General features: G+C 37.2%; 1 protein-coding gene across 3 annotated transcripts in view; it reads right to left on the minus strand.

Annotated features, from left to right (window-relative positions):
• Positions 1-24,097, minus strand: part of LOC143214707 (cholecystokinin receptor type A) — a 635,098-nt gene that overhangs the window by 16,524 nt on the left and 594,477 nt on the right. For all 3 annotated transcript variants that reach the window (XM_076436060.1, XM_076436058.1, XM_076436059.1), the window contains 2 exons: positions 8,911-9,155; positions 3,598-3,728 (listed from right to left, as the gene is read on the minus strand). In XM_076436060.1, the coding sequence (XP_076292175.1) occupies positions 3,598-3,728; positions 8,911-9,155 (376 nt within the window). The remainder of the gene's footprint in view (positions 1-3,597; positions 3,729-8,910; positions 9,156-24,097) is intronic.

Consider the following 24,097-nt stretch of genomic DNA (forward strand, 5'->3'; position numbering starts at 1 on the left):
TCTTCGATACTGTTAATTTAAATTGTCCCAAAATATATAAACCGCGCTCAATTTTGAAACTCTGCTCAGTGCTACATACAACATTTGTAAAGTTCGCCTTTCTGATTTTTTAAAATCCAAACATACTTTCTCGTAAGTTTGTCCCTGACTTTTATGAATCGTAATCGCTTCAGCAGGAACCACTGGAAATTGACTACGTGTGATTTGATATTTTTCCTCACTCGACATATTTACTTGATTCGATATTTTTATTATTGGTGTTAAATTTTGATCAATATTTGCATTTTTCATATAATCACGATAACGAGTTCTTACTTTCACTCCTACTCTGGCCAATTGAAAATCTAACCACAATATAGACGGAATTTTAGTATTTTCTTGAAAAGTAATAAATTTTAATATTCCGCTTGTGTGCTCCATTAACCAATCCGTTTTCAACATCAATGCTATTAATAATTATCATATAGTTTATATTAATTTTCAATTTAATCTCAGTTAATAATTCGTTTTGAACTGATTGTTTTTTAAAGATTGTAATATAAATTTTTTTTTGTACTTTCATCGATATTCTTTGAAAATGTATTCTCGGGAGTAGAGATGATTAACTCACTCTTGCATTGGGATCATTTTCGATTATTGTAAGCGGAAACATCATCGTAAGGTACAAAAAAATTTTTTTAAAAATTTTTTTTAATTTAAAAAAAATCGAAAAAAATTTTTTTGTGTAATTACGTTTGTTCCTTCGGTGACAACTTTCCGTTCTCTCGTATAAATTGCATTGTTGAATGAACTTCTTTCGAAAAAAACTAAAAAAACTAAAAAACTACTTGACCAAAATGGACCAAAATCTAATCAGCTCTAAGTTACAGCGGGGCACATCGATTGCATCATTCATCATCCTGATCGCGTTGTTACTTTTTCTGAAAACGTTAACGAAAAATTTGATTACATAGAAACGGCCATACGCACACACATACACACACACACACATACGAACATTTTGCTGAAAATAGTCTAAAATGACTGCAATGACCATGAAACGTGAAGATCTGCTAAAAAATCGATTTTCGATTTTCGGGGTCATTACAATAACTTCCCTATAAAATCGGGAAGTTAAAAATGTACCATAGCTAATCAATTTTGCGAAACAGTCTCTGCAAATACGTCATCCACGAGAAGACTATCGCGAGTTTATAGAACTCGTGTTACTATTTTTAGGTAATACCTTTTCCGAATATCATTTTAGAGCTCCTGGAGCTTACCATCATGTTCGGTGGATGGCGAAAGGTATTTGTTGCTTGAAAATATTTTTATTTCGCGAAGAATTCGAATTAAGCGAGGAGGAGAAAAATGGAATTCGCGACATTTGTATATTTATCGCAAATGTATATTTGAAAGCATGGATAGAAGCTCCTCTCCCGACGAAGGCTCCGCAGCAGGATTTGATTTTTATAAAATCCTTATATAAGTATAAGGAAATAGATAAGGTTATCAGTCATATAACGTTAGATAAATTTTGCAGACACTTATGGTATTTAACACTAGAGAATGCTGCGTTATCATTCTTTGATAATGACGTTTCGATAGAAACAAAAAAGCGAATGGTGCAGGCGTTGAGCAATACTAGTAGCGGCGATTATTATAAAAAATTCGTCATTTTACCAACTAATGTGGCCGATTACATGGAAGAGGACATTTCAAGTTTTATATCGGACGAAAGTCGAAACTTTTTTATTCGATTTAATATATGGACAGAATTTTTTAAAAAAGATCCAATAGTTTGGCAAGATGAAGAATCTTACAAACTAGGTTTAGATATAGTTAAGGCTTTACCTGTGGTCACTGGTCAATGATTCGGCAGAAAGAGCCGTTAAGGTAATGCAGGATTATAATCAAATTTTAGCTCGCAATAAGGAAGAAAAGCAGTTGGTACTGCAAATGGTAAAAGATTACCGCCAGCAATATCCTGACGCAACGAAAACGACAATAACGAAAAACATGTAAATCGAACGTCGAGGGTCCGCAGCACAGGCGAACCACACAGCTACCTCCCTCTCAGGAAAACCCAGAGGGGTTGCGTCATAAAATACGCTGGCAGCGCGGGTCCTTACAGCCACTTCGGGTCTGAGGACCCGTTCTTCCAGTGACTGTTGTCAAGTTTGGATTCTCTCTCTAGATTTTGTATTGTTTGTCTGTTCATTTAATAAAATGCATTCTTGGCGAGCGGCTTCACCGTTGATCGGCGTATAATTTGGTGACCCGGTCTGTCCTTCCCATCCTAAAAGCGGATACTCTTACATTAGAATATAAGAAATAGTTCCTTATTACTATTCTCTGTAGAATATATTCAAAATATTCATTCACATATATAGTACAATAGTACAATACAAAATTACATATCTCTGTTATTTGTGGTTATCCGAAAAAATGTCAGAGGAAAAAGTTGCACTGTTCAATATGGTAAATATAATGGTACAAAAAAAATTTTTTTGAAAATCAAATTTTCGAAATTTCAAGGTCATCGTTATTTTTTTTTAATTAAGGTCATATAATTTTTCCATATTCTTATTTTTAAAAAAATTACAAATCCAACTATATATAATACTTTATAGTTACGATGAATTTCAAAATTTTCAAAATTTTCAATTTAAATGCGCCACGTGATCCTTTTTTTCGATCGATCTCAAACTTTGCCCAAATTTTTTTCTCACCAAAGAGAACCTTTCTGGGGGGCGTCGTGCTTTGTATCTCGATAAAAATTTTTCGCCAAGTATAGCTTAGGTCCACCCTAGTGCGCCTGCACACGGTGCTGGAATGGAATAGTGGAAAGGGTAGGAGGAGAGTACATGCTCGGCGAGAGTTCGGCGCTCATTCTGGCATCACTGGGCCACCGTGCGGCGAGGCGTCGCGCAGCACCGGATTCCGGCGGGCAGCACGCAGTTTGCTAGCGGGCCTGCGGGTTGCTCATCACTGTCTTACTTGATATCAGGCACAGACCGATTTCAAGAAACAAAGTGAAACTATTCGTTAACTAATAGGTTTACAGCTAACAAATTTCAGTACCTTTTTACTCAAAATTTAACGCTCTTCGATGGTCTGGCATGAAAAATATAGCATTCCATTTAAAAAAACGAAGTTGACCTACAAATCACCGAAATGCCTCCACTTACAAAAGAAGTATACGAATTACATAATGTATTCCTTCAAACCATACAACTTTTCTAGAAAACGTTCTTTTCATACAATGCATACTTCGGAAGTTATTGAGGGTGAACAAGTTGCGTGGACTATCCTGTATACATGAATAGTTTTAGTAGTAATTATAATTTCTCAAAGTATTCTAAACATACGATAAAATTAATCAATAGAAGATTCATCAGGGGGTACGCTTTTGTTACAATAATATGGTGCGCCTAAACTTCTGATGCGTACTGTAGAGTGGGGTGACAAGTCTTAATCTGGTGACTCCGCTTGCAAGATGAGAAGCCCGATTACTTATGCGTTGACCTGACACACTCAAACGCAGTCGACAAACAGATGAACAATGCGTGACGAAAGTAATACATACAATATTAATAGACAATTAAAGTGTATTACCGAATTTAGGCACAAGCGAAATCTCTTCGAGGAAGATTGTAGATTCATTTTCGCTCAGCTCGCTGTCGTTTCCAACTTGTATTGCGTTCCTCGTCGACGTCATAGCGACGTCGTCGTTTCTGCACCCTACTCTGAAATTTAAACACATAGATCTTCACGAAAAAAAGGAGACTACTGCCCTTGCTGATGCGCGAGCGGTATTTTGATTAAAGCTCATATGAAATACCGGCGAATGTTAATCAAACACTTTTCAAAACGCTTTCAAAATATCCCATTTAAATGGTGCATACACACTAGATACGTATAGCAAGCCCGGGGTGTATGAAAAAAAAGGTTTAGGTAAATCATTAATCCCGAATGCTGCGTCTGTGTACCAGATATTTGCATGCTGCACAGATTTTTTCGCATCAAAGTATGGAATGACTCTAACGATTTTTCCGCCAAGTGGAACTATATTTTCTGACTCAATTTGTACAGTTCTGTATAAATTTATGGGTGTCTCGTTTAAGTGTGACCCCGTAGGGGTTGTTTTCCTCGTAGTTTTCAAGGTCATCGATGTTTCTTTTTTAAATTGCTACATATATTTTCGTGTTGCACCACATAAAAGCATATATTCAAATATGTGTGTCTGTGACAAGACTTTCAAATGACCTTGAACTCCGAAGATAAAAGTCAAACTTAAATTTCGTTTGTAGAAAGTGCCTTTCGTAGGACAAAAAGTATATCAAGATGGATTGATCATAAAATTTGCAAGGGAATTGCCTTCTGCGGCGACACATTGTGTGAATTGAACCACAACAAGGCTGAACTTCACCTGAGGAAACCAGAAATTTCTAACTTTTGTTTCTGTAATCTTATAGATTTTGATGAGAAAATGTCGAAAATCCAAATTTTAATGTTTGGAATCCACTGGTTCAAAAGTATTCCGTGTTTAAAGATTGTTCAACTTCGAAGTTGAAGGTCAAACTTAAATTTTATTTGTAGGGAGAATGCAGGCATTGCGAGAAATTCCAACACCTGGAAATCTGTAGAAAATGTCTTTCGTAACACAAAAAATATCGAGATAGGCTGATCATGAAATTTTCAATGTATGTATTACTTTTATTTTCTGTATTTGTACAGGGTGTAACAAAATTTAGTGTCATGGTTTTGGCAGATAGTTGTACACCTTCGGATCGATGGAGATTTGTTAAAAGAAATGGCCGCAAAATTGACTTTGACCTTGAGATTCAAGGTCAAATTTTTTTATGCTTGTATCGCATTCTACTCACCATGGAGACCAAACTTGTCAAAGGAACCATAGGTCGCAACTCAACCGTTCTCTTATAAAAGAATGTTAAATGTTTTAATGTCGTGTTCCGTTTCTTGAGTTGAGAACTATCATGGCGTATGGCTGTTAGCAATCGTCATTGAACAGCGGCTTCGATTTGGCCACCATTATTTTGTAAACGGAACGGATGTCAACAAATAAAGGACAGTAAATATCACAACTTTCAGATGACCACTACCAATAATAATCAAAGTCTTTTCTGGTCTTACGTGAAGTGAGTGTTAGACGTCAGTTATGCAAAGTAGAAAAAGAAATTATAACGTTCGTCGTTATAACGTGCGTCAGGTGCTTCATGCTATTGATGAAGCATTTGGAAATTACATCTTAGCTCGCAATATAGAATATTTAATTAATACCGGACAAGGAAATCGTAGGAATGTGACAGACAGAAGGGATTTTCAAAGATTGGACCAACGTTTTCAAGATTTTGAATTTGCTATTACTCCTGGACATCGGAGGGCAGTCCGATCTCGTATTCATTGGAGGAAAGAGGAGTATATAATTGCACTTGCTCGTGCTCATCCTCTTTTGGGTTTACGCGGCTTTACTGTCCTCTATTTGTTGACATCCGTTCCGTTTACAAAATAATGGTGGCCAAATCGAAGCCACTGTTCAAGGACGATTGTTAACAGCCATAAACCATGATGGTTTTCAACTCAAAGAACGAAAGACGACGTTAAAACATTTAATATTCTTTTATAAGAGAACGGTTGAGTTGCGACCTATGGTTCCTTTGACAAGTTTGGCCCCCATGATGAGTAGAATGCGATACAAGCATAAAAAATTTGACCTTGAAATTCAAGGTCAAATTCAATTTTGCGTCAATTTCTTTTAACAAGGTGTACAACCATCTGCCAAAACCATGACACTAAATTTTGTTACACCCTGTACATTACATGATGGACACGAAAAGATATAATATAGTAATTTAAAAGAAAAACATCGATGACCTTGAGAACTATGAGAAAATACCGTTCATTCACACCAAATACCATTCAAATTACACATAAAAAATTGTTTACCTTGTCGAAATTAAAGAAGATATCCTCTACTAGGGGTCACACATAAGTGAGACACCCTGCATGCATATGTAGGACACAATTTTACATTTATTAACTCTTTGCACTCGAAGCTATTTTAACTCGAAAATTAAACATTTCTTCCGGCTTTGAATAATTCGATTCTACATATACATATAATTTTTTTCATTTTGTGGATATGAAATTGATGTAACGGCTGCCCTTTACTTTACCGGACTCAAAATTTATGTCTTGCTCCTATAAATTATGATGTATTTGGTATGTAATCTAGTAGATTTGTACCCGAGGCGGCTGCAGATCGCAGTTTCGATTCTGTAGGATCAATTGTTCAGAAGTTATGCTTGCTTAAAAAGTTGTGCATTTTTCAGTGTTTTTCACAGGTAAGGGCGCCACTATGTTGGTTAGTAGTGTCGCGCATCGCTTACCGAGCAGAGCCGCTAAATAATTGGTTGGTGATTAGGTCGTGGGGAGAGGCGGCAAGGTAAGCGGCTCGCGGTCGTCACTACAAACCAATATGGCGGCGCCCTTACCTGTCAAAAACTCTGCAGGGTACACAACTTTAAGCAAGCATAACTCCTGAACCATTGATCCTACAGGATCGAAACTTCAATCTGCAACCGTCCCGGGTACTTATCTACTGGATTACATACCAAATACATCATAATTTATAGGAGAAAGGCACAAATTTTGAGTCCGGTAAAGTAAAGTTTTCCCGATGTAACACCTTATACAATACTTAAATGTGTAGTATATAATTGATTCGATACCAACATACAGGGTGTTTCGTCTAAAACAGGACACCTAAATATCTCCTCTAGCTCTGGAAATACAAAAAATGTTTCTAACGTACTCTAAATGGTTTCAAAAGACGAATCAGATGGAAGAATCGTTTTTTATAAATTCTAATTTCTTAATGATTTTTTCAAGGTCACGCGTGTTTTTTTACATATACAGGGTGTTCCAAAATTCGTGAACTTCCCGAAAGGAGGTGGTTCCTGCGACCATTTCAAGCGACATTTTCCTTTGGAAAAATGTTATCCGCGGCTTTGTTTAGGAGTTATTAACGAAAAACACGGATCAATCAGAGCGCGACCTAGACGCGAGTTGCGCCGACGCGCTCTGATGGGTCCGTGTTTTTCGTTAATAACTCCTAAACAAAGCCGCGGATAACATTTTTCCAAAGGGAAATGTCGCTTGTAGTGGTCTCAGGAACCACCCCCTTTCGGGAAGTTCACGAATTTTGGAACACCCTGTATACACACATTTTTTGTTGTTGTATGTTATAGCAACCATTATTCATCCATGTTTAATAGCACGACCTTGAAATGACCGTCTATTCTAAAATTTTATAATTAATGCAGAACTTACTTTCAGCGACATTTCAGATTTCAACGGTAATAGAAATTCGTCCATGAACTTGAATTTGTAAATAATCACATTTATTACTGCAATAAATGTTCGAAATGATGTCCTTCCGTTGTGATACATTTCGTGAGGCGAAAAACGACAGATTGTACGGCTCTTCCGATGATTTCAGGTTTCATATCAGCACATGCAGCAATTATTCGTTCCTTCATATTTTCTGGCGTCGCGTCGTGGGCTGCCCTTTATAAACCGTACCCTTCAATGTCCTCCATAAGAACAAATCAAGTGGGGTGAGATCGGATGATACAGGTCCATTGCATTCAATCCAACGATTTGGGAATTTTTCGTTGAGGACACGTGTTGCAATATGGGAAAAGTGCGCTGGACACCCATCGTGTTGATACCATAATACTAGACGGTCCCTAAATGGTACATCTTCTAATAAACCTGATAGAATATACACTAGACATTTATGGTTCATGGGCTCTGCTTATAGAGTTGTCTAACGCATCGTGGATTTTCAACCGACCAATGTTCTCGAGGTTCACCTGACCATGATTTGTAAAGGATGCTTCATCCGTAAACAATACTGTTTGGAAAAATATATCATCACTTTCATATTTCCGTATACCCCATTGAGAAAAGTGTACGCGGTTTTCAAAGTCTCTTCCATAGAGCTCTTGGTGAAGAGATAAATGGAAAGGATGAAATTTTTGTGAATGAAGAATCCGGAATATGCTTGTCACACTAACACCGGTTTCACGTCCAAGTTGCCTTATACTAACATGCGAGTTTTGATTAACTTTAGTGATGAAATTGTTCACATTTGCTTCACGAGTAACAGTCTTACGTTTCACACGAATGTTTCTGTTGACACTGCCAGTCTCACAAAATGTTTTAACAATACTTGAGTATGCAGAACGTGATGGACAAGAACGATCTGGAGATCTGTCTTTGTAAATTCGTATTGCTTCTCTTAGACACTCTCGAGTTTCACCGTAAATTAAAACCATTTGAATTTTCTCCTGTTCCGAATAACGCATTATGAATCGCTTGTCGATACACTGAGAAATCTAGCAGTGAGCAAACTCTTAAATACATATCTCTGTCACTCTCTATGTACACAGAGGAATGATACAATGTGTTTATTACAAGTTCAAGTTCATGGTCGAATTTCTGTTACCGTTGAAATCTGAAATGTCGCTGAAAGTAAGTTCTGCATTAATTAGCAAATTTTAGAGATCACGGTCATTTCAAGGTTGTGCTATTAAACATGGATGAATGCAGAATAATGTTTGCTATAACATACAACAACAAAAAATGTGTGTATATATGTAAAAAAGCACGAGTGACCTTGAAAAAACGATTAAAAAGTTACAATTTATAAAAAACGATTCTTCCATCTGATTCGTCTTTTGAAACCATTTAGATTACGTTAGAAACATTTTTTGTATTTTCAGAGATAGAGGAGATATTTAGGTGTCCTGTTTTTATAAAGATTCGCAGTCGAGTGATCAAAGTTCAACGATAAAAGCGGATGCGTGCAAGACAAGCGAGATAGAAGTCGTTATCGATTACCTCCAACAGCGATGACAGTTGAAAAGGTCCAGGAAAGCTTGTCGAAACTTTCTGTTCATAAAACAGTATGTGATGGGATTGCAGCAACTGGAAACATAGGCGAGTAACTGGACCAGGCTAATGCCTGTACTTCCGACCACAGAAAACACCAATTCTGGGGTGAAAAAGTGCCAGGTATTGATCACGTGCAGCGGTGCCCAACAGATGAAGAACTCCAGCACAATTACGAACAGCATTCTGATCACCTGTAATTCACGTACTCTGTTAGAGTACGGCCAATCAACTGTTGCGTTCCGCTAGCAGTTGTTACGCTAAACCCTATACGAAACTGCACCCGCCTCGCGAGTTCTCTGTTATACAGACGTTCTCGAATTATCGGGAAAGTGCTATTACTTTCGATCAAACGAACCACTAAAAGCTACTTTTTAATCCATTTAATGTGGAAGGCAACTAAATCTTCTCTCTCCCGGTGCCTCGAGAAGTTCTCCAACATTAAAACTTTCAAAAAGTCTCATTACCTTTCGTACTTTCGTTTGTGCCTTATTCCGACGTTGTAAACATAATTCTAAAGTTACTTTACATATTACTTTTATAAATTGGCTACTCTCTGAAAAGATTGCTACTGTTAAAAATGTTCATCAACACATTCTGTCAACGAAGTTTTCTTATTTTATTATGGTAAAAATTTCATTTTTCGGTCGTCCACGGTCTTCAATGGTGCGGCCATTTAACGCCACGTTTTGACCAAACATCGCTTAATGCTATAGTTAAAATATTTATTCACTCATATAAAAAGAGTAGTCAAATTGTTTTTATTGACATTGAAATAAACTGTAATTGAAAGTAAAATTAAATATCTAAATAAAAAAATTGAAGATCAGCTTTGTATTTACCTTAAAATGATGTACAACAGACTGTAACATTAGTATTCCTTGATCAAAACGCTTTATAAAAATTGCATTCCAAAACCGGACATTCAATATGTAACTACTTATTTTGCAACTGTACAAAAACGAAAATTCTTACATTAAAAGAAAAATTGTTTCCTATTTTTTAATTTAACTTTTTAAATGCTTCTCTATTCTCAATATTTATCGTTTACTCTATAATTCTACAGGCGTTAATTACACTCGTATAGATTGAAAATAATTACGATTCTTCGATTTCGATCGGCTTTAATAATTAATTTTATGAAATCAAAACCATTATTTTTGCAGAGAATACTTCGTCTATATTTTTTGAAGATTAATAAATACGTATTGCCATAAAGTTTGAAATTTCTTAGTCGACATGATAACTCAAAACTTCTAGAAGACATTTTCCAAATTTTGTAAGTTTGTAGAATACCTCCATCGTAAAATTTTTGGCTTTCTATTTTTCGGTTCCATGCCAAAGTGAGCCACACGAATTCACAAAACGTTTTTAAACATCTCGCGGGATGAATGTTTAGCTGGGAAGTGTTGCGACCCCCTTCCCGAGGGAGCCCCCACATGACCCCGGCTTCCCCCCAGAGTGCCGGGGTATGCGTAACGCATTTTCATACGACAAAAAAAAGTGGACACGCGCGGTAAGGAAGAAAAGGAGTGATAGATAGCGCGATCTAGTGGGAGACAGAGGTAGACTAGAAAAGCGGCAAATTCGAAAAGAAGGTAGGTGATAAAGGAGAAGGTAGAAGAAGGAAAGAGGAGTAGAGCAGAGCGAATGAGTGGAGGGGGGGGGGAAGGAAAGGGTGAGGGAATGGGTGGGAAGAAGGTGGTTAAGGGAAAAATAGGGAAAATGTGGAATATGGAAAGATTAGGTAGGGATGGATTGAGTGCATGGAATAGTATAGATAGTATAGGGAGTAGAAAAAGGGGAAGGGAAGCAGGGGGGAGGGAAGTGGAGAAGACGTTGTGGAAGGGATAGTATTAAAAAAGAGCACGTTAGTGATGAGATCGCCGAAGGAAAATAGGAAATAGGAGGGAGGAGCCGAAAGCGGAGGAGAGGAAATATTTAATCAGATGTTAGAGGAAAGAAAGAGGTTGTGGGAAGAGGTGAGGGAAGGTAAGGAGGAAAGAAAAAAGATGATGGAAGAGGTAAGAGAAGCAAGGGAGGAAAGGGTAAGGATGATAGAGGAGTGGAGGGAGGCGATGGAAAAATGTGGAGGAGGGAGAGGAGCGAGGATGAGGAACGGAGAGAAAGAATAGAGAAGAGGATGGGAGAATAGAGGGAAAGATAGAAAAGGCAGAAGGATGGATAGGGGAGAGGCAGAGGTGGGAAGAAAAGGGAAGGGAGAAAGGGTGGATAGGGGAGAAATAATGGAGGAGAATAGGAGAAGACTAAGTAGGATGAAAATGAAGCAGAATAAGAGGGAAAGAGAGGAGAAAAATAATAATGTAATTATAAGGCAGATAAAGGTGGAAGGAGAAAATCTGGAAGAGGAGGTCAAGAGAGTGTCGGAGAAGATGGAATTAAAAGACGAGGGAATAAGAGAGGCAAAAAAGATAGGGAAGTTAGGAAAGGATAGGAGAGGGATGGTACTGGTTTAAATTAGTTGTCAGGGAAAATAGAAGGAAAGTAATGAAGGGGAAGAAAAAGCTAACGGGTCAAAAGGAAAGGATAGTGATGATCTGACGGAGGAGGAGAGGAAGGCGAGATGGAAGATTGAAAGGGAGGCAGAGAGGGAAAAAAATGAAAGGGAGGAACGTTCAGATAGGCTACGTGAAGATATGGATAAATGGAAAGATGGAAAGATGGGATGAGATAGAGGAAAGATCGTTGGAGGAACAGGGAAACGAATAAGGAAGGAATCAGGGGGAGATTTGGGAAAGGGATAGAGGAATGGGAGGCGATAGTACTGATGGAGACGTGGGCGAAGAAGAAGGGATGTAATAAAATTAGGAATGGGTTGCCAAGAGGGTACGTTTGGGAAGCGCAGTGGGTAAAGAGAGAGGAAAGGAGGAGAAGGGCAAATGGGAGGCATGTTAATGGGAGTGAGGAAGGAGTTAGAGATGGAGAGAGGGGAGCCGAAAGGGAGGGAGGGAATGATGATGATGAAATTGTGTGAAGATTGAGGGGGGATGGTGGAGGATGATTGGAATATGTGTGAATGGAGACTTGGAAAGACAATTGGAAGAGATGGGGAAATGGTAGAGGGGAAAGAAAAAGGGGTAAGGGTGATTATGGGGTGAGATAGAAGAGGAGGGGGAGGGAGGGGATAGAGGTGCACGAGATCAAAGGATGAAAAGGTAAATGGGGAAGGGAAGTAATTGTGCGAATATTTGGGAGAGAGAGGTTGGGGAATCCTGAATGGGAATATGAAGAGGGATGAGGAAGGGGAGTGAACGTATGTAGGGAGGAGGGGGAATTCGGTGATACATAGACTACGCGATGGTGAATGACGACACAAGGGAAGGAGTGGGAAAGATGGAGATTGGGGACAAAATAGAATCGGATCATCTACCCATAACAGTATGCATAAAGGGGGAGAAGGGAGAGAAGAGAGGGAGGGAGGGAAGAGGGAAAGGATGGGTGTCGGAAGATTGTCAGAACAGCGTGTAGAGGCATTTAGAGAAAGCTTTGGAAAGAGAGCAAGTGGAGAACAGGGAATTCAAGAAGACTGGAAAGGGTTGAAAGAAAAAATAAAGGAAGTACTAGGGGAGATGGGGAAAAAGGAAAAAGTAAAGAGGAAAGGGTGGTGGGATGAGGAATGTAGAGTAGAGAAGAGAAGGGAGGGAGGAGAGGGAACAGAGTATAAGTTGAAGAAAAGAGCATACTGAGGTTATACGAAGAGAAAAAGAAAAAGGCGAGCAAAAAATGGGAAAAGGAGGTGGAGGGCGTAAAAACGGAAAGTCAGGTCTGGAAGATTGTGAATAGGGAAAGGACAGCTCCAAAGAAGTTAGCATTGTATCATCAAATAACTATCATATAAAGGATGTTAGACAAATGCAAATGTTTGTTCTCTGTGTTATACTGACTTATAACAATAAAGCATACAAATTACAATCGTATTACGTAAATTTTAGGAATAGTTATCAGATTCTAGAGTTTGACAATCTTGTTGTCATTGTTATTAAAATTGAGGCTGAAGCTTTACTGTCAAACTCCGTGCATTTTTTTAAACATGCGTCCCTCGCAAGCTATTTGGTTTTTTAATTTGATTTTTACGGGGTGTGTTTAGTATTATGCAACCTTCAATCTCCCAAAATTTTTTGGTAATTATACAGAAAAGTACTGCCTACTCCGATTTTGATGAAATTTAAATATGTTATGCAGCAACACATTCTGAACAGCTTTTTCGTTTTCCAATATAGGGGGCTCGCTTTTAGTTTTCGAGATATTTGCAAAAAACTATCGCGAATATTGTATTGAATTTTTCGTATTCCTGTACGTTGCGGTGCAACGTACGCCTGTTTCGGTGCGACGTTTGTTTACATTTTGACGCTGTAGAGATGAGAGAAAAAACAGGGTCTCACTCTGTGACCATACATATATAGGGTGAGCTTTCAGTTTTGAAAGACTACTCCTACATACAGCCGTCATACAGAATTTGAACCAGTAATGGAAAAATCATGAGATCAGAATTGGTTTGGGTTAGGTGGTGGGGGGCGGAGAGGGCCGCGCATACGGAAATCCAGAAGTATTCTTTCAAAATTGAAAGCTCACCCCATATATACATGACCAGAGTGAGACCACCGACGAGATATAGGAATAGACCTGACACCCAATGCATTTTGGTGTCCGTCGGTATTGGGTTGCTAGCACCCCATTTCCTATATCTCGTCTGTGCTAACACCCCGTTACCATTCAGTGTCAACACCCAATGTTACCGATAAAACAAAATTTTGGAGCATTTATTAGCACGAATAAAAAATTTTATACTCCATTCGCATTACGTGTATTTAATATAATTCTTAAATTGAAAAATTTTATTTTTTACGCCTTCCTAATGTGTTTGTTTTTAAAGTTTTCTTATTACATTTAAATACTGGGCGACCTACTCGCACAATCTCGCTAGTATTACGGATGTTGGCTACCTCGCTGGGTGGGGAGAAATTGACGTAAAATGTATTTGTTATTTATTAATATTATATTGTCATTATTAATTATTATTAATTATTATTATTAATAAATGCTGTTACCATTTTTAACCCTCCCTCAATGAACGGGCAGAAGAGAGCCTCTTCGTAATTGCACTCATCCGATGATTTTCGGATGTATTGAAAACTCATAATGGGACAACGTTGCGTACTTTAGACTTGACAACGCTGTAGACATATCGTTCGCAGATATTTTTGCTACAAAAAAGGTCATTCATTGGGTTTTATTATATTATTGTGCAAACCATAGGGCCTCCTGGTTAAATTTGCTACGGGCCCCGCGCTGGATTAATCCGGCACTGGCTGTAGAAGTTTTACCAGTCGAACCCGATTTGTGTTGGTTCTAGTTTTCGAATTCACCGTTCTTAAAGCGTAGAGGACGCTAAAATCACTGGCATTTTAAGGTGTCGGTACTTCAGATTCCTATGGACACCAAGTCCCATAAGGTGTCAGGTCTATTCCTATATCTGGTGGTGAGACCATGTTTTCTCTCTCATCTCTACAGAGTCAAAATGTAAACAAACGCCGCACCGAAACAGGTTTACGTTGCAGCAGAGCGTGCAGGAATACGAAAAATTCAATACAGTATCCGCGATAGTTTTTTGCAAATATCTCGAAAACTAAAAGCGAGCCCCCTATATTGGAAAAGGAAAAAGTTGTTCAAAATGTCAATATCTCTAACATATTTAAATTTTATCAAAATCGAAGTGGGCAGTACTTTTCTGTATAATTACCAATTTTTTTTTAAATAATCACAATTTGTCCTAATTTTTTATGTAACATTTATCATCGTCCATATAATATACTCGACACACTGTGCGCCGTAATAAATTGGGGCGCGTCTGCCGGAAGGTTAATAAAAGATCAAACTCGACAGAGTTTCTATTATGTATATTTACCTATACATACAGGGTGTCCCAAAATTCGTGAAAATCCCGGAAGGGGGTGGTTCCTGAGACCATTCTAAGAGACATTTTCCTTTGCACCAAAGTCAACTGCGGCTTTGTTTAGGAGTTATTAACGAAAAACACGGACCAATCAGAGCGCGCCCTGGGCCGCCGCGCCGTCACGATGCGATGTCACGGCGTACCGCGACACTCGCTTGCCGGCGCGGCTTGGCGCGCCGGGCCAGGGCGCCCTCTGATTGGTCCGTGTTTTTCGTTAATAACTCCTAAACAAAGCCGCGGATAACATTTTTGCAAAGGAAAATGTCGCTTGAAATGGTCTCAGGAACCACCCCCTTTTGGGATTTTCAAGAATTTTGGGACACCCTGTATATCATAACATAACGAGCTATGATCACACTTTAAATCAAATTATGCCGTATTTAGAATCATTTTAATTAGAAATATCTCACAAATACGTTGGTAAAAGTTCTGTAAAAAAAGAATGCAAAATAAAAAACTCCTTTTTGCATTGACATTTTAATCGATACGCAGCCTTTTGAACTGTGCCTCAGACTGGACTGTGCATCAGAACTGAACCCTCAGTACCTCTTGTTGAAGTGTGCGCTCTGTTCATGGCGTGAGGACGCATCCAAACATAGATGGCGCATCTCGACACAGATGGCGTCTGTGGGAAACCAGACATGCGGAGAATTCCCCATCTGGTATGACGTAACGGCCGCGGATTGGCCGTTATATTCACTGCTCTAGTCTTCCTACAGAAGAGTCTATGGTCTTCTTGGTTAGAAGACTTCTTTATAAAAAGAAAGCACGCACTGCGGCCATGTTTCATATTGTAAACTGTACCTTCTCTTTTATATTCAAATATACATATTAAATATAAATAACCTGAACACCTCTTTGTCATTTACGCGCTATCCTTCTCTATGTTCGGCAAACGTCAAAGAAGTAACACTATGCGAGCGAATACTGTAATTGGATTTTATAAAAATTCATAGTCTAGAAACTTAAGAAATTCGGTGTGAGACACCTAGTGGATATTACAGATGTTTTATAAAAGTTTTAGTTGATCGGACATTGTAATGTGCTTAGTCATCCTTGAAGTTCATTCTTTCTAAAAGATTGATCCTTTTCCCGATACATTTTTCCTCACATTTCAAAAGTTTCAAACCAATTTCGAGTCTTATTCTTTACATGAATGGTTCATATTCTTCTAGATGATTTTTAGTTATGAAGATTTTCAATTATTGAACAGCTCGGAGAAGATTTGCAGCTTTAAATAATTTGCATTCTGAACGTAGTTTTAATGTTCACAAGAGTTTTAACAAAGGATCAAGAAAGATATGAATCTCTTTAATAGGTTTTATTAACTTCCCGATTTTATAGGGAAGTTATTGTAATGACCCCGAAAATCGAAAATCGATTTTTTAGCAGATCTTCACGTTTCATGGTCATTGCAGTCATTTTAGACTATTTTCAGCAAAATGTTCGTATGTGTGTGTGTGTGTGTGTGTGTGTGTGTGTGTGTGTGTGTGTGTGTGTGTGCGTATGGCCGTTTCTATGTAATCAAATTTTTCGTTAACGTTTTCAGAAAAAGTAACAACGCGAACAGGATGATGAATGATGCAATCGATGTGCCCCGTCGTAACTTAGAGCTGATTAGATTTTGGTCCATTTTGGTCAAGTTGTTTTTTAGTTTTTTTAGTTTTTTTCGAAAGAAGTTCATTCAACAATGCAATTTATACGAGAGAACGGAAAGTTTCCACCGAAGAAACAAACGTAATTACACAAAAAATTTTTTTTCGATTTTTTTTTAAATTTAAAAAAATAATTTAAAAAAAAAATTTTTTTTGTACCTTACGATGATGTTTCCGCTTACAATAATCGAAAATTATCCCAATGCAAGAGTGAGTTAATCATCTCTACTCCCGAGAAAACATTTTCAAAGAATATCGATGAAAGTACAAAAAAAATTTATATTACAATCTTTAAAAAAACAATCAGTTCAAAACGAATTATTAACTGAGATTAAATTGAAAATTAATATAAACTATATGATAATGATTAATAACATTGATGTTGAAAACAGATTGGTTAATGGAGCACACATGCGGAATATTAAAATTTATTACTTTTCAAGAAAATACTAAAATTCCGTCTATATTGTGGTTAGATTTTCAATTGGCCAGAGTAGGAGTGAAAGTAAGAACTCGTTATCGTGATTATATGAAAAATGCAAATATTGATCAAAATTTTACACCAATAATAAAAATATCGAATCAAGTAAATATGTCGAGTGAGAAAAAATATCAAATCACACGTAGTCAATTTCCAGTGGTTCCTGCTGAAGCGATTACGATTCATAAAAGTCAGGGACAAACATACGAGAAAGTATGTTTGGATTTTAAAAAATCAGAAAGGCGAACTTTACAAATGTTGTATGTATGACTGAGCAGAGTTTCAAAATTGAGCGCGGTTTATATATTTTGGGACAATTTAAATTAACAGTATCGAAGAAAACCAAGATCAATACTGCAAACCCGGATAATGATGAGTTGTATCGTTTGCGAAAAACTAATTAAGACAATTTATTTTGCAACATTAGTATGCTATAACAAGGAACCAAGCGAGCAACGAGCCTGCGATGTTCGTTTAATGCGACGCCATATAGCAAACATTTTGATAAGTAGAAAACTATTGAATTTCCCTGAAAACGTATAATCTTCTTAAAACGTACACTTAATAATGATAATAATATACTGCAACTAACGAATCGGGAAGTTCTTTGTGTGGCTCGTGGAGAGTCACACACCAAATCAAAAAAACATTAATTAAGGTACTACTAGCCATGCGTACCACTAACCCTTTCGCAAGAGCAGTCCTATTCGCGAGCTCGCGAAACGAGCGAGCAAAAACAACCCTACTCGCGAGCGAGCGAAGCGAGCGAGCAACAATAACCCCCTAGTTTAAAATATGAAACGTAGACCATTAAAAAAAAAAGTTCTTATATCATAAGTTCCAATGCGAACAATAAAACAAAACTCTTGAAAGTAAAAGTTTTAACTTGAATTAAACTAATTAATAGATTGGGTAAACTTTACTTTACCGGATTCAAAATTTGTGCCTTTCTCCTATAAATTCTGATGTATTTGGTATGTAATCCAGTAGATTTGTATCCGGGGCGGCTGCAGATCGAAGTTTCGATCCTGTAGGATCAATGGTTCAGGATAAGACGCCATATTGGTTTGTAGTGACGACCGCGAGCCGCTTACCGAGCAGAACCGCCGGTCCTTGCCGCCCCCCCCCCCTTCCGATCTAATCTCAACCAACTCAGTAAGCGGCGCGCAAACGTCACTACAAACCAATAAACCAATATGGCGGCGCACAGTATGATATTTGGCAAGTTTAGCGCGCCAAAAGCCAATATTTTTAGTTTGTTCAAAATGACTAAAACTTTTTTCCCATGAACCTGAATATATATGCGAGTAATCTACAATAATATTTTTCCATAGAGAGTACTATTTAGTAACATTTAGATACTTGAAAGTAACATTTCTCGTACCAAGAGGAGTGTCGAAAAACTTGTGTTAAAGAAATGATTTATTTCACAAGTTTAGTGTATAAAATCGACATAGGACCAAATCTAGGATGTAAAGGAAGGTGTATAGATTAATTTCATGGCTTTTTTTTATTCTCTTCGGTGGTTTTGATAGAATAAACAATCGAAAGTGATTTATTTTTTTCAGAAAATTAATATATATCATGTAATAACTTTTTTTCTCCGAATAACTGCTCTTTAGTTTTTTGCGAGGTTAATCAGTAGACATTGCTTTACATAATCCATAAAAGTGTAGGTGCAAACAAGTGCAAACACAAAAGATATTTAGCTTTTCTGTGCGATATATATCACTCTACATATACATATACATATGTATGTATAATGTATACATACCAAATCTTTACCACAGCAACGCGTGAATTTTGTTTGCAATAGTAATTTCTCTTAATTTGACGAAAAAATGTTCGAAATAAAAGATTAACAGTATTCACATGGGTATAAACTTCAATATATAAAACTTCAAAAAAATTTTGATTAAAAGAAAAAAACAAGATCGCTTCGATTTTTTAAACATTAAGTTGTATTTTTGATTTGATAGTGTTGTAGCTGGTGTTAAGACGCGCGCGAATTCAACGATATATAATAGTATGACCTTCACACTAATAATAATGTCGCAATAGTTTTGGCGCGATAAACTGGCCAAATACCCCACTGTGCGGCGCGGCGCCCTTACCTGTCAAAAACACTGCAGATTGCTCAACTTTAAGCAAGCATAGCTTCTGAACCATTGATCCTACAGGATCGAAACTTCGATCTGTAGCCGCCCGCGTACTAATCTACTGGATTACATACCAAATACATCAGAATTCATAGGACAAAGGCACAAATTTTGAATCAAAAAATGAATCAAATGCAGAACAGTGAAAATGTTCAGAGAATCTAAGAATGCTGTTGTGTACTATTTCTGACTGAATAAAATGATTAAGAAAAGGAACAAATGTCTACAGTCTACACTGTTTCGAGCATCTTGGGAAAATGTATAATTTTGCATAGAAATCTGCAGTCCACTTCTAAAATATACAGATATTTATCAATTTTTCTGTAACATGAACAGATATTTTGTTCATCACTATTAACCCTTTGCACTCGATGCTATTTTAAATGGAAAATTAAACATTTCTTCGTCATTTTATCTGAAGACATTGAAATATCTCGAGAACTATGCGTCGGATCAAAACAAGTGGGTAATGAAAGTTGTTCGTCGCGAAGGGGGACATTCAATGATACCAAACTCGACCCCCCACCGCCACCCCCTGAGGGTGCCATCCCCAATTTTCAACGATTTTTTACCCATTTTGATTTTTGTTCATTACAGCGCCATCTGTGAACCAAAATGCAAAAACTCCTAGGTCAAATGTGTGTTTTTTCTGGAGAATCCAAATCTGTAATGAAAAACGGGGGTTCCCATTTAAGTTTTTTATCTTCACCCACCCCCACCCCCAAGGGGTGGCGGTGGGGTGTCGAGTTTGGTATCATTGGATGTCCCCCTTCACGACGAACAACTTTCATTACCCACTTGTTTTGATCCGATGCATAGTTCTCGAGATGTTTCAATGTCTTCAGATAAAAAATGACCACCCTGTATATGATATTTTTCATTTGATGGATATGAAATTGAATATAATACCGCAAACAATATATAAATATTTAGTAATTGATTAAATTCCGACATATTTAATAACGTAAACAATATTTTGAATAATGGTATAGCAATCTTTAGTGGCGAATCTGAATCACCACTCGAGTGCTACGGGTTAAAAAATTCTCAACCACCATACGAAATATTCAGTACCTACTCTTGAACATATGAGCTGCTCACTTGCCAAATTGACTATCTCCAGCAAATAAAAACCAGAGAAAGTTGAAGAAATAGTATACAGGGTGTCCCAAAAATGTCGTAGTAGCATCCTTGAAGAGGGTGATTTCTGAAGTTATTTGAATTAACTTGTTCCTTTGCGAAAATGTTCTCCACAACTTTGTTAAGGAATTATTAACGAAAAACCACGGTCCAATTAGAACGCGGCTCCAGCGGACGAGTTTCGGCTCGGCCAATGCCAACATCGCGTTGAGAATCCGTCCGTTGAAGCCGAGCTCTGATTGGTCCGTGTTTTTCATTAATTATTCCTTAACAAAGCCGCGGTGAACATTTTCGTAAAGGAAAAAGTTGTTTCAAATGACCTTAGGAATCAGCCCTTTCAAGGAAAATCAACATTTTGGAACACCCTGTATATCCATTCTTAAAATTTCTTTAAACCATTACCATTTCATGGTAGTAAGCCTAATCATCAAGGTAATTTATTCTAAATGTAGAATGTTAAGCATTGGTCATGCGCTTTGGCAGTAAAATGTCAAGAAACTGGAATGGTGGTTAAGATTTAAACTAATATTAAACAATTTTCACAGCTAAATTGATATTCTAAATGGTATTTCGTTATTTAAATGTAGTATTCATGAAGACAGTTCACAGTTCAACGCTTGTTTGTATTCCTCTCATGGAGCCTTTCTTAATTAACGTTACTGTATAACTTGTTTCCGTAAAACTTTTATTATACAGATTCTAAAATACCTGTTCCACGAGAACGCTTTTGAAAACAGTTTCGATGGACAATTTTTCTTCCCATAAACATTCCACAGGAACGCATATTTTATTAAATAAAGCAGAAAGGTCTGAAGAATAAGGCTGCAATATTATTTTTTCTATTTGTACACCCGTGAAGTAGTAAACTTCATCGAAAATCGAGAGATTTTAAGGTGCGCTGGGCGTTCTTAAACAGTCTCTAAGACAGCGTCTGTTCATTGGCGATTTTCAAGTGTTTGAAGGAAAATTCTGTAAATTCTTGTATTACAAAAGTTGTTCAAATAGGTATACAGAGCACTTTCGCATAGATTTTATTTTGTGTTATCATCTAAATTAGTATAGCTATTAATATTTGAATATTACCAATCATTCTGTAAGCTTTTTAAAAATGACAAAACTTTATTGACAATTTTCTTATAGTATAAAGCTTTATTGAGTGCTCTTTTTGATGTCATTACATTCAGTAAAGATTTGTGATTATAAGCCAACAAAGTTTGATTCCGGATATGTCCGGATTCAAATTTTATAGCTAATTTAGTATTAAGCGTTTAACAGCGTTTCGCGTACGCCTGCATGTTAGGCTACGCTTGGCCTCAAATGAAGAAGAAATATTATCCGAGGTAGAAATTTCTGATGTGTTTTCAGATGAAAATTAATGGTAATAATTTTAAAATGTTCTTATAATATGTATACCGGGTGAGTCATTCAAAGTGAAACAGACGTATATCTTCGAAATTAAGCATTTTGGTTAAAAAATGTTTCTGACAAAAGTTGTATGGTTTCGAGGGGGCCATAAAATGGCGTCATTGATTTGACCTTGGATAGTCGTTTGAAAATCACGCGAAGGTCATCTTCAATTTCTTAAATAGAAAACCCTATTTTTTATTGCATATTCTTGTAGCTTGTTTTCAGAGCTTTCCAAAACGCTATAATAAAATATTTTTTTCTTAAATACTTTTCAAGTTACAATAGTGCACATATTCCACTATCGCCTCGCTTTTTCAGGGGTTCTCGATAATCTGAGAAAAAAATGTTTCCAACAAAAGAGGAACAGTATTTAGTCGTCTACAAATTTCAACATATAAAAGTTAAACAAAATTTTTTTTTTCAAAAAATTGAGGTAAATTTGATTTTTTAAATACTAAAATGTATTTTGGATTTCATAATGTTGTAGCTGATGTTAAGGCGAATCCAACGATATATAATATTATAACCTTGAGCCTATAAATAACGCTACAATAGTTTTTTCCACTTTTTCAGGCCAAATACCCCACTGTGCGCCGCGCCGCAGGTCAGCAATGATTGATCTCGGCTCGTGTATATCGGTGTGAACCACTACTAATCCAATTACAAAACTTCTTTATTTTTCATTATTTTTTTAGGGAACTTTCACCAACTTATTTGTAAGGAATGGCCGGGATTGAAGCGGAAGGGAAAATGCAAGATGCCAGTAAGAGTGCATAGCTTTATTTATATGTCTTTTCCCGGCGTCGCACAGTGGGACCATTCGTCCAAATCGGAGACAAATTCAAAGAACTTTCGATAGAAATGAGGTAGAGCGATGAGATTTTTTAAAAATTAAAACTGAAACTTGGCAGAACATGGGAAAAATAGGGAGATTATTGTACGAACGTTTTATAACCTTGAGAAAATTCGTTAAACTTTCACAATTTCAAGAAAATTGCAGTTTTTTAAATACCATGTGCGGAAAAAATCTTTTTTTAACATGCTACGCCTCATTTCCTGTAGATTTTTTCATGCTGATTTCAAATCTGGTCTCAAAATTTTTCTACGGCCTCAGGATATTGCAAAATCGATTTCTTGAAATTGTACATGTTTACCGAATTTTCTCAAGGTTAAAAACGTTCGTACCATAATCTCTCTATTTTTCCCATATTCTGCAAAGTTTCAGCTTTAATAAAAAAAAATTTCATCGCTCTACCTCATTTCTATCGAAAGTTCTTTGATTTTGACACAGATTTCGTCGGTTTAGCCCCCTGTTGCGTGTCGCGTCGGCGCGGCGCACAAAATACACGAAATGAGAGAAGACCAAAAACTATTTATTTGATTTCCACCTAAATCTAAATAATAAATAATCTTTTATTTGCAAATAAAAAATAAAATTGTATTTAAATAAAAAGTTTAGTTATTATTTGCAATTAAAATCACACGTTTAGTTATTATTTTAAAAAATCGGAGATGATACCACTACCTACCCCTACCCCATGATACAACTTCCGTTACACATTTGTGTGACATCCTACGTCACGCATTTTGCCGAACGAAACCTACAAGATTTGCTCTTTGCTCTCAGAGCGGCTCCCGTGCTCCCAAGCTGCTTCCGTGCGCTCTCAGAGCCGTGACCTAGCTCGGACGTATGGAAGGGGAACCCACTAAGCGTGACTTGTAAACAGAAGCGTAATTGGGGAGCCACTGGATGCGATGATCGAAGGTGAACCTGAGGTGCAATCTGTGGACTGCTAGGCGGCAGTAGAACAGCGCGGACGAACCCAATGCATCAACGCTGGGAGGTTGGATAAAGGCACGGACGAACCTGATACGATTGTCAGGGAGCCGTTAGGATGCGGACGAACCTGATACGATTGTCAGGGAGCCGCTAGGTTGGATAAATCTCTGGTTGAATGATTTTGATAGGAATTGTTAGTGGGCCTCGTAACAAGTATAATCTAATTGATACAATCCGAGCGGTTAGATTGAATCGTGTGGGAACGTTCAATATTATTCGATTAGGATACAGGAACGATAACAATGGGTTTAGTGACTTTACACGAATTTACCAAAGAACACAAATATATATATATATATATATATATATATATATATATATATTCTAATTAAAGAAGTATGATACAGTTGTATAAATGTCGCGAAAGAAATGAATCAAAGAAAAATAGAATTGAGTAATTACCTAACTAAGTGCTCGGTTGTAACGCACTGGCAATGCGGGGGTCTCGAATCAATCATAAAGAAATGCCTAACAGATTTT

The sequence above is a fragment of the Lasioglossum baleicum genome, chromosome 12, assembly GCF_051020765.1.
Source record: "Lasioglossum baleicum chromosome 12, iyLasBale1, whole genome shotgun sequence".
Lineage (NCBI taxonomy): Eukaryota > Metazoa > Arthropoda > Insecta > Hymenoptera > Halictidae > Lasioglossum > Lasioglossum baleicum.